Raw genomic sequence first — 14488 nt, 5'->3', positions numbered from 1 at the left:
ACCATGATAGTCGGCTAGTAATGCAAGTACCATCTTGGTACATAAACGACAATTTATAATTTTACTCTTGTATATTGAAAGAGTTTTTAATTTTTAAAAATTAAAACTAAATATATATATCAAATCAAATTTATAAATATATAGACTACTACTAACATTGTTTTACTTCAGTTTTGACGCATTTGAATTAGTTCGCCTCTTATTAATATTTTTTTTTAAAGACACAAGATGCGCCTTATATTAATACTTTCTCTCGTACTAATAAATCATTGATTCAATTCATATTAAACTCAATCATCTTAAATAAAATTTTGGATCATCGTGTGAAAAAAAGAATATAATTAAAAAAAATTATTAAAAATGATTAATCAAATTATTTGACGATAATTTATTATTAATAAAATTGATGAATACTCCACGCCAATGTAAAAGTGATAGAAAATATTACTATCTCAATTTATAATTCTTTTTTATTTTTTATTTTTTACACATGCAAACAACTGGGACTTTTTTTTCCTTGATTACAATCTTTTTTTTTTACAGCAAACAATCTCCATCCTTATACTTCAACTTATATGTGATTTTCTTCCAATTTTTAATTGCTTACATTCAATTATATATATATATATATATATATATATATATATGAAAAAAAAATATTTAAATAAAAATAAAGAAATGCCAAAAGGGCATTTTTATTTTTAATTTATAATTTATACAAATTAATGAAATATCACATTTTTTATATTTTATTAATTATTTAATAAAAAGAAAGATGAACGTGAATAATTAAAAAGATAAAAGTTACACATATACTAAAATGTATGAGAACTAAAAAATACAATTAAATCCTTTTTATTTTAGAAATTTAACTCATAATAAGCCCGTCATTTCTCATGGTGACGTTAGACGTTTGATACAGACTTAGTGTCAATGTTCATGAGTTCTCATACATTTCTTACCTACATTATACAATTTTCCACACTTTTACATTATTTTGTAAATTTCTTATTTAAATTATGAACTTTAAAATGTCTTTTAATTTATGTGAAATGACCGTTTACTGATAATATTGTCGTTAATTATTTGCCTTATTTATTGAAATCTTCATATGTATAATCAAGCAAGATATACACGTGTGAAGAGTTTTTTTTTCATATTCATTTTGAGTGTTATTGTTAATCAAGTAAGTCTTGTCATAAGTTTATTACTCATTACATTTATAAATTTTTAAAATATATTGATTTAAATGTAAGAGAATAAATTTACTTAACACAAAAATTTGTGTTTAATTTTTATTATTTTTATCGAATCAATAATAATCATGTTCATGGATAACATTAATTTATGACTTAATAAACTCGTGATTTCTGACCTACAGGACAAAAATAAATTAAATATAACAATATTTCCCTTTGCATAGCACGAGCCATAGGAAATTAAGCGTTACTTAATAATTTGAGATTAAATCTTCATCCCTTAAGTTCTAAGGTCAAATTTTGTTGGTATAATTTTTTGTGTAACAAAAATAAAATTGTTAGCATAAACATTACATTCTATACTATATATGCTATTAAGATATCAAATGTTAGCATAACATATCCTATTATTAATGTAGACCTACAATATCTATACTAATATATTATCAGAAGCAATACTTATATATATATATATATATATATATATATATATATATATATATTAAACTGTTTCTGTCAATTTTTTAAAAAGCTTGGTAATTCTATTTATTATCTTTTGTATGATATGTATTTTTATTTTACTTTTAAGTCGTAGTTAAATTTATAATTTTAAATCATAAAAAATGTTATTTAAAAATGCATTCTAATTACAAATGAGTTGTGAGATACTTAAACGCAAACCAAAAAATATTCAATTTTATTTGACTATGTGGTAACCACTACTGTCTTGATAACATCGAAACAAAAATTTCAATAAAGCTATCAAAAACTATATAAATTAAGTAAGACGCGCTTATTTACAAATGATTCAAAATAAGTTTTGTGCTACCTTTAATTATGGAAAAAATATTAAAGAGAAAGAATATTTATAAATAAAGGTTTACTTTTCTAGAACCAATAATTGTAAAAGATGATTATGATAATGATCCACAAAGGTGAATGAATTATTATGTTATTTACTTCATAAAAACAACCTATAGTGTAATTATATTGAACTGAAAAGTTGAAAAGATACACGGAAAGGAACATTAATTGTTAGAATTTTTTTCAAATTACATATATATATATATATATATATATATATATATGCTAATTCACAATTATATTATTTTTGTTATTTATTGTAATTGATAACATTTTTTTCGTATTTATACTTGAATTTCATCACTTCAAAAAAATAAATATATACAAGGAATGTGCAAGAGATGAAGTGGCGTAGAGGAAATGCAAATACTTTTCCTTCTGAAATGATCACAGGCTTTTCTTAGAATTGAAGCAATAAAGTAATTAAGAGAAACACCTTATCCATTCTTCATTAATTTCTACGAGGATTAGAATCAGTCGCTCGCATAGGGATTGTCATCATGCTACCAAAGAAAGCCACAGTTCTCAGCCTTCCACTTGTGGGTGCGTGCCACGTGGCAGAGTGCACTGAATGGATCCATGCGCTTGTCCACACTCACATCACCATCACATGCATGCCCTGCCCTCTTGTTTTCTTTTTTGTTAGAATCTGACAATTTTTTTGGCATACATTATACTGTTCAACACTTTAGTGCATTTTACGCTTGCTGAAGTTTAGTAACATAAAAATTAGCTGCGTAACACTGTGTTTGGTTCCAGCAGAAGAGCAATGCGTGAAAGTTGAGAGGGACGAAAAGTATTAAAGTAAAACTCGGAAGCATTTTGGTTATTTATTTTTTAAAAGTTGATTCCATTTATATCATTTTATGTTTGTGAATGGACCTAAAATGGTCCTTCCATGATCTCTGTGACGTCCTTGTTTTAAAATAAATCATTTTAACATACTTGGTAAATGACATTATTTTATGTAAACCTTCTTCTGTAAACCAAACTGAATCTAACATCTTAATTTCTTCCTTATTTCACTTGTCTCCTCACTGAAACGAAGAAGCAATAGACACTAAAAATAAAAACCTCAATCATATAATGTAACTTCGAATTTTGCTTCCCAAAAAAGCCAACCTCTCATGGTACGAACCCTAGAAGGAGGAAAATCTCGCACTCCCAAAGCTCCGTTCTATCGCCAAAACCATAGCAAAACTCGATCGATCCCTCCTTGCCTTTCCTTCGCTGCAAGAATTTTGTGTCAAAGTGAGACACATAGTTTGCTCTCCATTCAACTAGGGGGAGGGTGCAAATCTCTTTTAGAATACGTCGACGAGGGAGAGCCCCTGCAACTAGGCATGGTTTCAATGCGAGCACGACCATGTGGTGGAGCTGCACTACCTTGGCGTGGTTCTTTTTAGCGAAATCCACGTCAAAATATTCGAGAATCTGACCAAGCTCCACACCTCAGATCTAGCTTCCCATGTTTGAAGATTAGGGATTTCAGATGAGCTTTTTGTTTAATATAAATTGAAATTATTATAGTGATGATTTTTCATCATCATTATGTTAAAGTTAATTATTTTAAAATGAAAAAGTTAATAATGTTTGTGTGGCATTGATGAATAGATTATTTTAAGTTTATTTTCAAACATAAATGATGAAAATAAAAAAAATACAAAAATATAATCAACTAAAATGATTTTTTTTACTTCACATAATAAGAAAATTAATTAGTTAATAAACAAGATGATTGAATTAAAAGTGTTTAAGAAGATTGACTAATAAAGTCTATTAAACCTGTAAAATAACATAAAAGAATATATTTAGATATTTGGTTATATATATATATATATATATATATATATAAATTATAACTTTTAATATTTGAACTTATTTTAATAGCCTACCATATATCTTAACTTGTATATAAAGGATGGTGAAGATTTCATGATTTTAAGTGATAAAGAATGACTGTAATTATTTTGGTTTTTGGTTTTTTATGTTTTTTTTTCACGAAAAAAATGATAATGTGTTTAAATAGTTTTAGTCGTTTCTATGAATTGATGATTTTATTGTTATTGGAAAAAAATGGTTTTACGAATATAGATTGTTTCTCTCTCATCTCTCACAAAAAGACTATTAATTATTATTTTTATGAATAAAAGGAGAAAAACTCCCGAAAACATTAAAAATTACATGGAAACACGATTGATCTAGCAACTGTCTATCAAAACAAATTATATACAAAAAAGACTATTAAAGTTAGTATTGAACTTAAATTGTATGAATAAATACATGATCTATAAAAAGAATAGGGATGTAAAGAAAAGTACTAGAGAATTGTGACCAAAAAGGTATAGGGATATGTATTTTGAGAAAATGAGAAATTACAGAAAGATTAAATATAATTTACTCAAAAACTAACATAATGAAAAAGTAAACAACAACAACATAACTTATTGCAAATATAATGGTATAATAATATTATAAAAATTAAATTGAGTGAGAGCACATGTCCCTCTGCACTGTTACAGGTAGCTAGGTTTATATATTGGGATAAAATTTTTTAAGAAAATAAACATGTAAAATATTGTCTCTTCAACGGGAATGCTTAATTAATTACAAGATACGACAACTAATTTGGGGTTGTTAGGACTTAATTAAATGGTTTTTGTGTTTGGCCTATTTTTATCTTATCCCTGTATTTATATAAATAAATTATTTTACGCATCAAAAATACAAATAAATTGTTTTTGTAGCTTTAATACGAAGTTGTTTTCCACAGTAATACCTAGCTAAAACATATTTCTGGACTTGCTGAAATCTCAACAGAAAAACTATGTTCCAAAATCCAAATTGAAAAACTTGAAAGGTTGAAGAGGGAACTCGCTTATATAATTGGAGAAGGGGGCAACGAAAATATTATATTTAATAAATTTCGATGAAATAGTCGTGCACTAGTTAACTTGATTGATACTTTTCCATCTTAGAACCTAGAAAGCAGTCAAATGATTAAAAAGCTGTTTATGGCTCCATTAGGTTTCGTAAATTGTGTTAGTAAACTGATATACTTGACTTTTTAATCACTAAAGCTTGTCAAAGAGAATCATATCGTCATTTGCGTTTTCTTTATTATAATTTTTTCTCCGTGTCTCTTGTGCTCTAGTTTTTATTTTATTTCCTTCTTTTAGGGTTATATATTTTACCTGCGCTATTTGACTTAACATGATCCTCTAAAATGTTTCCTATGCCCACAAATTGATTTATGTTTAACAGCTAACTCGCTCATCAACTCTAGCAACGCAAGGTCAAAAGCATAAACCAAATTATTGACATATATATATGCATCCTAAACAAGAATTACTATATGATATGAAATTAACACGTAATTATGTCCATTTTTATATGATATGTAGTTATGCTTTATTAACTTAATTACTCTCATAAATTAAATAATACGATTACATGTAATTTTCTTGCCTTGAAGAGACTGTCACGCTTGCCATATCCTTACATTAACCCCATTGATCAGTCAAGCTATATTCGTCGTCATTAATTTATATTTGTTGCATGTTTGATTTTAATTATTTTTGTGTTAAAATAAAACTGCTCATCAGTGCCTATAAATATTGTTATCATATCAATATATTAACTAGTTAATTGGCAAAATATAATACTATTAAACAACAAAAGAAACCCGGGTCCCGAGAAGCAAAGGAAAAATCAAAAGAAAAGGCTGAAGAATCGGGTTGTATACTTGTACATTAATGTTCTAGTCTCAGCGATAAACCTGCTAGAGCACTCCCAAATGGGTTGAGTTTGACACAAATTAAAGTAACTATTATATCCCTTTACCATTTAATTAATCAACTACTCGTTGATAGGCAACTAGCTCTCCATTTTGAAAGGTAGCCCTGTGTTTAGAGTTTAACCGTTGTCCTTTATAGTTTATATAATGTCCAGGCTGTCCTCACCAGCAAAACTAATTAATATTTAGGGATATAACAATTAAGATTTAATGGATAGCCACAAAAATTAATAATAAGAAAAATACGATTTTTATCTATAAAATATATTTGAATAATTGTTCACAAATTTTTGTGAATATAAATATTATAAGGCCCATCTAATCTTTGACTTATACACAGATACATAATTATATATTTATTATATTTTATTTAAAATTGTAAGTTAAATTATCTTTTGATATTTTTTTCATCGATTACATGTTGCACAATATTTAATTAACATTTTTATTTCATAATTAATTTAATACTAAAACAGTACTTCTATTTAATTAATTAGTTTTTAAGAATACAAAAAATATTTATTTAAATAAATTGTAAGTAATACGTTTAACTATATATATGTGTGTATTTATAAAGTTTTGACACAGTACTAAAATTACTATACTTACAAAATAAAGATTCAGGTTATTAGTACGAGTCTTTTTTCTTTACATCTAAAACGGATGCTCTAGTGCTGTCTCCTTCAGCATATATTCCAAGCATTATTTTAAGTACTTAATGAGGTACATCTGAATAACAATTAACAATTAAACAAGCGCCTGCTACATCTCAATTCTCAAGATCATTTATGCCGTTTCTTCATATATATACAACTCGTACGTAATTGATTTTGATATAGAGAAACAAAATTTATCATGCGAATTATCAAAGAATACGAGACTCCATCTGCTCGTTTCTATTATTGAAGCTGACTTATCATCTGTAATCATGTAAAACGGTCACTATTGTATACTAAACCTTGGAACATAATATATACTCCAATATTGTAGCATTTTAAAGCATTCTTACATACCTATACGTTATACCTCGTAAGTATACCGAATAAAGTATCTAGTTAAGACAAACAGATACGTGATATGTTCAAATTGAATATATCATTCGATCATTATTCATATACGTCAAACAATACATCTCGACCTTTAACATGTGTGAATGAGCACCATTCAATCATGATTATTATCATTAGATTTATTTAAGAATAATCATTCAATTAGAGGTACCAAAGCAAGATTGGGAGAAATATTACTCAACTGGTCATCACGATGTAATAAACCCTTAAACCTTGAACCCAACAAGGTTAATATAAAAAGGAATGAACACCACGCAAGAGAAATGAATCATTCTTACATACTCATTACATATCATTGATACGAGTTGATTTCTTTCTTAAACATTAGAGTGTCTTTTGTAGATATTTTCTTTTTTATTCTGTTGAATACTCATGCACCTGAGACATCCAGAAAAAACATCAAGCAGTCGATTATTTGATGAAGTAAGAGATTCTTTGAGAGAAAGAGAATACTCATTTCATCTGAACATCTATTCTTTTATTTAGGTTATGTTTGTGTAACGCGAGAAACTTGCAAAACCAAGTACAAAAGAAAAAGAAAAGGAGTACCAAATAATCAAAGTAACTTCACTCACAAATTCTTGCAGTTTCTTTTAACTCAATTAAAGTCTCTTATATATTATTTATATTTTACGATTTATTATTTTGAGGACAGGAGAGTTTTTATTTTATTTTATCTTGGCCCATAGAAAGAGAGAGAATTATTCAATGCCTTAAAAAAAAAAAAAAGATAGTCCAATACTCCAATATAGGTGTCCGCTTGTCCCCTTTAAACGTTAATAAACCCTCTTGAGCTTTTCTCTCTCACCACTGAAAACCACAACTTTGTCACACTTTGTGTCTCCAACTCCCTATACTTTCTCGCTTCACCCTCCCCAGTAACGTTTTCGCTTCAGCCCACAACGAGCCATGGAAGCACAAGAGTTTTTCCAGAACACCTTCTGCCCCCAATTCCCCTCAGACAGCAACATCACTCCCTCCAACGCCAACCCCTCCGCCGCCACCACCGACCACTTCCTCGTAGAAGACTTCTTCGACTTCTCCAACGACGACGACGCCACCTTCGACTCCCTCCCCACCGACGTCGACTCCCCCACCGTTACCCCTGTCGACACCACCACCAACTCCAATTTCCCCGCCTCCGCAGACGCCCATTTCCCCGGTGACCTCTCCGTCCCGGTACATACACACGTGTCTCTAATATCTATTCATGTCATGCCTATGTGTAACGCCCACACTCTCCCACCACCAAAATTTTAATTATTAATATTTCCTTCCTCAATTACCATGCCACGTCCAACACATACAAAAACAAATCCCTTGTCCTTTTTCTAACTTTTCTTCTTATGTTTTTTCCAACTGTCCGAATTTCATCTCATTTAGTATGAAGATAATAAAATTATATAACTAGTAATAAATTAATTGTGTGTAATTTGTTGAGCAGTATGATGATCTTGCGGAATTGGAATGGCTGTCGAAATTTGCGGACGAATCGTTTTCGAGCGAGGATTTGCAGAAGCTGCAGCTGATAACGGGTGTGAGAGCGCAAAACGATGCTGCATCGTCTGAAACGCGTGACCCAAACCCGGTTATGTTCAACCCGCAAGTGTCGGTTCGGGGCAAGGCTCGGAGCAAGCGGACACGTGGACCCCCATGCAACTGGACCTCTCGCCTCGTTGTGCTCTCCCCGAACACGAAGTCGTCGTCGTCTTCTCACTCCGGCGCGGAAGGCGGCAGCGAGGGGCGGAAGTGCCTGCATTGCGCAACGGACAAGACCCCACAGTGGCGGACTGGGCCCATGGGCCCAAAAACGCTCTGCAACGCGTGCGGCGTGAGGTACAAGTCTGGGCGGCTGGTGCCAGAGTACAGGCCCGCCGCGAGCCCAACGTTTGTTCTGACGAAGCACTCGAATTCGCACCGCAAGGTGCTGGAGCTGCGGCGGCAGAAGGAAATGGTGAAGGTCCAGCACCAGCAGCATCAGTTTCTCCAATTGCAGCATCAGCAGAACATGATGTTCGATGTCCCATCATCCAACGGTGAGGATTTCCTCATCCATCAGCACGTGGGCCCAAATTTCACGCACCTCATCTAGAGTAGGAAACTTCCGCTACTTAATTTGTAGTTAGCTCAGTTATTTCTTCTCTTCTCTTCTCTTCTCTTTTCTTGCCTAATTTTGTTAGGAATTTGTTTAATTTCTTTTTCAGTTTATGCTATATGTAGACTGGTCTCATGTTTCTTTCTTCAAGTCATTTTGACCGACTTGAAAACCCACAAACTCTAAATTTTCCTAATGCATTATTCTTTTCTTTTCACTTACTAGTAAATTATGGCATAGTAGTTGGGTAAATCAAGAGTATTGATATTAATTATGGTTGAAGTAACTTCAATATTACGTCATTTTTGTTATATTTAATTCATGAATAGAAGAGATTTTTTAATGACTAAAGTTACGTACAATGTCTATTTTCTATATTGTGGTGGATAAAATCCTTCAAAATTAACTAATTGAAGTGGTTAGTAGTTGTTAATAACAGTTGCTTTTGCATGGACCACTTCCACCAAGTCTTACCAATTTTACGGCACACACTGTTAACATGTTCAAGCAATTAAAGACTTGAGCTACCACACGGTACGGCCAGAAACCTCCTAAATTTGAAACAAACGGAAAAAAAAAATGGCTGGAAATTAATATATTTGTATGTGTATATTTCATGTGATAAAAGATAAGCATTAGAACGAGGTAAAAGATTCAATAAAAATAAAAAAGTGAAGCAGAAGATATATCGCGACATTTTTAGTAACAGGTGACGGATAAAAATCGCATGCATAGGCATCCCACATCCATTCATGTCAAAGTATTATTGGTGGAAAATCTAGGTACCAGTCATGTTCCTGAGTAGTCAGCATAAATTTTTCAGTTTTAGGTAAATGTTCCTTTCTCTTCTTTTTCCTTGTCTTCTTTGGAATACACAACCTCAGTAAATTTATCATTGTTGGGAATTACTTTATTGTTTATGTATATATTTCTTCCCCTTTAAGATATGATACTGAAAGTTTTGTTGAGCATTTTATTTATTACTATCTATATTGTATAAAAATTAAATAATTATTTACTAATTCATATCCAATAAGTACTTATATATAACTTAATAAATATACATGTAACTTGAGAACAAGTACTATACCTATCACCACATCATACTAATTCCAAATAAAATTGGATTTTATACAGTGATAATATATTTTACTTGTTTTTACATACCAGATATTTTTAAGAAAATTTATTTTTCTGTATTTATAGATTATGTAAATGTTTCTTTAATTTCTTATGTTTTTTTATTTTCATCTTATATCTTCTTTATAACAAATTGTTTCATAAAAGTTTTATTAGAATTAATTCCATGGATATATATATATATATAGAATTTGACATGTGTGAAAGATTAAATAGTTTACCAATACTTAGAGTCTGTACCAAATAAGTGACCGTAATCGTCCAAATTCCTTGTCTCTAACCAATGGTTTTAGTGTGCTCACATAACAAGTAAGAATCAATTATGAGTCTATTTGTTTAAAATAAAATAAAAAACTTTAAGAAAAAGTGATTTTTTAAAGAAATAATTTTTTTAAGAAGTAGATAAGATTTATTTCTTTAAAAGTAAAAAATTATTATTTTTAAACAAAAACAGTTTAAACAAATACATAAAAAATAGAAAAATACCTATTTTATTTTTTAAATACTTTTTTCAAAAAATAAATTTAAAGAAACATACCATATATCTCATAAAATCATCGTGATATCGTTAAAAAAAGTATTTAGTGTCTTAAACGTCACCGTGATTTTTTTTCTATTTCTCACTTAATCCAAACACACTATTTGTCATCTCCCAGTCAACCTAAATTTTTTATTTAATATCCTTAAACTAAATTTATTTAAACAAACGGAGAGTTGTACTTTTTGTCCATAAGTTTTGGTCTAGGTTATCAACTTACTCCGGCTAAAAATAAGGTGGGAATATGTTAATAATTCTCTAAAATAAAATATATCAAATATTATAGTTCAATAAAATAATTTATCAAGTATTTTCTTATAAACTATATATTTCATAATTGTTAACATTTAAATAAAAAAAATATAAAATATAAAATAATTAAATTAACTCTAAAATCATTAAAGATATAAGTTTAATTTTATAGCACATAAACATAGTAATTATTCTGGGAAAAATCATAATAGTTGTGTGAGTAATTTCACACTTATAAAATTTCTCACTCACATAATCAATATAAAATAAGGGGAAAAAATCATGATCAAACATTTATTTTCATTTTTAAGTTTATTTTTCTTATATGAAAAGTATAAATTCAAAAAGAATCCAAGAATAATAAATCAAACATGAATGTATAATACTATATGATTATTAAAATTTAACTGTTTATTTTATTTATTATTGATATAATATTGATATGTAGTAATTTTTAAATGCACTTATTATCAAGATTAAAATTTATTTAAAATTTGTTGAAATAGTATAATTTTCATTAAATAGATATAGTTCTTAATTATTTTAAAATAATATTTTCAATGATTTTAAATATATTAATTTTAATCATCTGATATTATTGAAGATTTAATTTTATTGCATCATAAATTAAACACTCACATATAGTATAATTAAAATTGTATATCATTATTATAATAATAATTATTATTATTATCATTGTTGTTGGTCAACTAAGTGAGAGAAATAGAACAAAACCAATGAAGAAGTAAAAATGAATATTATTTTAGAGTAGTTACATGGTTATCAAACTCGAGAGTTTACACAAATTCGTGAGAGTTTTATAGACTCAACTCGTAGACTCGTAAGAGTCTACTTCATATAAAAATAATAACAAAATATCTATAAATAACATACTAATTAAACATTTCAACAATATAATAAAGTAAAACAGTAAATCATAAAGTTCAGAATATTTAATTAACCAAGCCTAGTAATAATACATCACCACTAAACAATAATTTGTAGAGGTTATAGTAGTGGTAGATTATTCTCATCGAGGATTTGATTTTATTAGAGAACAAGAATTTGATATTATTAAAGGTGAGAATTTTGTATTTGAGAATAACATGTTAAAAGGTATGTTGAATGCTAAACAAATAGAAAATAATAAAAAATGACTTACATTTTTGTCTAATTTTTTTAACTTGTTAACTTGTTAATTCAGTGGTAAACTCGAGAGTCTACCGAGTTTACTTAGAGTTTATAGAGTTTACCTAGAGTCTACTAAAAAAAGAGTTTACTCAAGAGTCAACTCGCAGAACAAGTGGACTCGTAAACTTGTAAGAGTTAACGAGTTAACTCGAGAGTTTGATAATCATGGTTACATTATCTTTTATTTTATTAGTTTTCTTTACTTTAATTTAATAAAAATAGTAAATCAAAAGACATTCAATCATAATTATTTTTATAAAAAATATATAAAATATTAAGTTTTAAAAATTAATAAACTTCCATTAATGCTCCTGTTAAAAAAAACATTCCATTAAAATTATATCACATTCAATATATCTACAATTACTTAGATCGGTGATTATTATGAAATTAAATTTTTAATCCAACGACTTTCAAAAGTTGAAATAAAATTTATTTTTTTATATTATTATTATGGTTTTTTTATTTATTTTTTGAAGATTCATTTCAAAACTCAAAAGCTACGAGAGTATATGTGTAAGAGTAAACTTTCTTTGTTTCTTCAGGATAATAGCTTGATTTTTCATGCACGTGAAATAATTTGTTCTTGCTTCCTCCCAACCAAGTTTGCAATGCATGTGACATGAGAAGGAAAAGGGAAACTTCTCAGCCATTTCTCCACCCCATGTGATCCATCATCGATGTAATATTAATTTTGAACTAATTAGATGATTGGGTAAGTAATGCAATCAAGAAAGGGAGAGAGAAAAGGAATTTCATGCATACATATATTTAATATTATTGCGGGTGTGTATGTACGATCTCAGGCAACACAAATCCAGAGGACTATTATATTATACTACTATATCATTACTTAATGAATATAATATAACGTATTCCCAAGTTAATCGTATTATCATGTTATTAAATTACTCATTTGAGTAGCTAAATATGAATCCTCTCTCTTTTCTTCTTTTTCTTTAGCTTGAAATTGTATCTTGCGTGCCTTGCTCAGTCAATATATTATAAAAAGTCTCAAAAGAATATGCAGAGAATAAAGCAAAAAAGAAAAGGGGAGGGGGGTTATTTAATTTAACCAAATCTTATTTATAAACAAATGCTCAAGCATATTAAATTAATAATTAAGCTATGCATTATTAGACTGAGACGAAGCTAGGATTGCGGTGGTCACATGACACTCTTCCATGGCCTCATGCACTTCCCACTAGTGTGAATGCGTGATGAGTATATGAATGATATTGCTTATGTATGTTAACGTTATGTTATACCACCGTCCAATAGTGATAAGTAATTGCTATCATTACTTCACACTGAGCACAGTGTGTACATAAATAGCACATACTCACACGGCTCTACACAAAAAATCTTACAAAGTCATTCTATACTCACACTACCTTCATGCATTTATTTAAGGCCATCACCAATGTTATTTTCTATTATATCCCGCTAGCCGGGACTGAATTCAGAATATTTTTTCTCCATGATGCATGCAATCTTGACATGCTTTCTCATGGATTGGTTATGGTGCATTTTAAAATTGAACAAGAGCGAAATTGCAATAACTGGCATAGCCACTTCTTGCCTTCGGGATGAGGGAGAATAAATTTATGAATTGAGATTACCTTATATAATTAATATAAGATAATATCAAGGTCAGCTAAAGATTCTTTGACAAAGCATTTTAATGAAAAATTAAGTCAGCAGTTGACAGGAAAACAATAAAATAACCATCAAAGTTTTTTCCCCCTACTAAACTTTGATTAAGATTTAGATTAGATGCTATGTTTGTTACTATTGTGGGATACTTTTATATTAATCGGCTCCATAAAAATATTTCATGTGTCTGGACCTACCCACAAAGGCCCGAACTAATGAAACTATAGGCCTTTAGTTTGGACCAACCCCAGGTTTAATTACCCTGGCTAATGTCATCAGAATAAAAGCACTAATAATGCTAAAGAAAAGATCCAATCCAAAGTGCACTTGAACTAAAGTTTAGGTTGGGTTCCGTAATTAAAATTGAACTCTTATCTTCCTAAATCCTAACCCTCTTCCTATTACATTTTCTTAATATTTATACTTATAAATTAGAATACACAACTTATAAAATGATGATGATTTTATGCTCACTTTCTCAATTATGCATTCTTAGTATTATCTTATTTCTTTTTTTAGAGGTGTATTTTACATGCTAATATTAAGATTTATATTGGATAATAAGTCAGACCACATTATCATCAATTCATTTTTTTCTATTAATTTGAGGGAAAAAAATTTAACAATCAGTTAGTCAAAATTATGAAACTATTTATATGTTGGTGGAATAGAAATGAATTCAATTGG

At 29.0% G+C, this 14488-nt stretch overlaps 1 protein-coding gene across 1 annotated transcript; it reads left to right on the top strand.

The window, feature by feature from the left end:
* Window positions 1-7665: 7665 nt before the first annotated feature.
* LOC100775634 (GATA transcription factor 12) lies at window positions 7666-9241 on the top strand. The gene is made up of 2 exons (XM_003523698.5): window positions 7666-8108; window positions 8374-9241. The coding sequence occupies exons 1-2, from the start codon at window positions 7839-7841 to the stop codon at window positions 9019-9021; spliced, it is 918 nt and encodes a 305-aa protein (XP_003523746.1). The 5' UTR covers window positions 7666-7838; the 3' UTR covers window positions 9022-9241.
* The last annotated feature ends 5247 nt before the right edge of the window (window positions 9242-14488 follow it).

This window comes from Glycine max, chromosome 4 (genome assembly GCF_000004515.6).
Source record: "Glycine max cultivar Williams 82 chromosome 4, Glycine_max_v4.0, whole genome shotgun sequence".
Classification (NCBI taxonomy): Eukaryota; Viridiplantae; Streptophyta; class Magnoliopsida; order Fabales; family Fabaceae; genus Glycine; species Glycine max.
This window is presented reverse-complemented; position numbering and strand designations above follow the sequence as displayed.

Coding starts and splice junctions, on each gene's coding strand:
- LOC100775634 (XM_003523698.5), top strand. CDS start 7,839: ATGGAAGCACAAGAGTTTTTCCAGAACACCTTCTGCCCCCAATTCCCC. Junction 8,109..8,373: donor CCGGTGACCTCTCCGTCCCG/GTACATACACAC, acceptor TTTGTTGAGCAG/TATGATGATCTTGCGGAATT.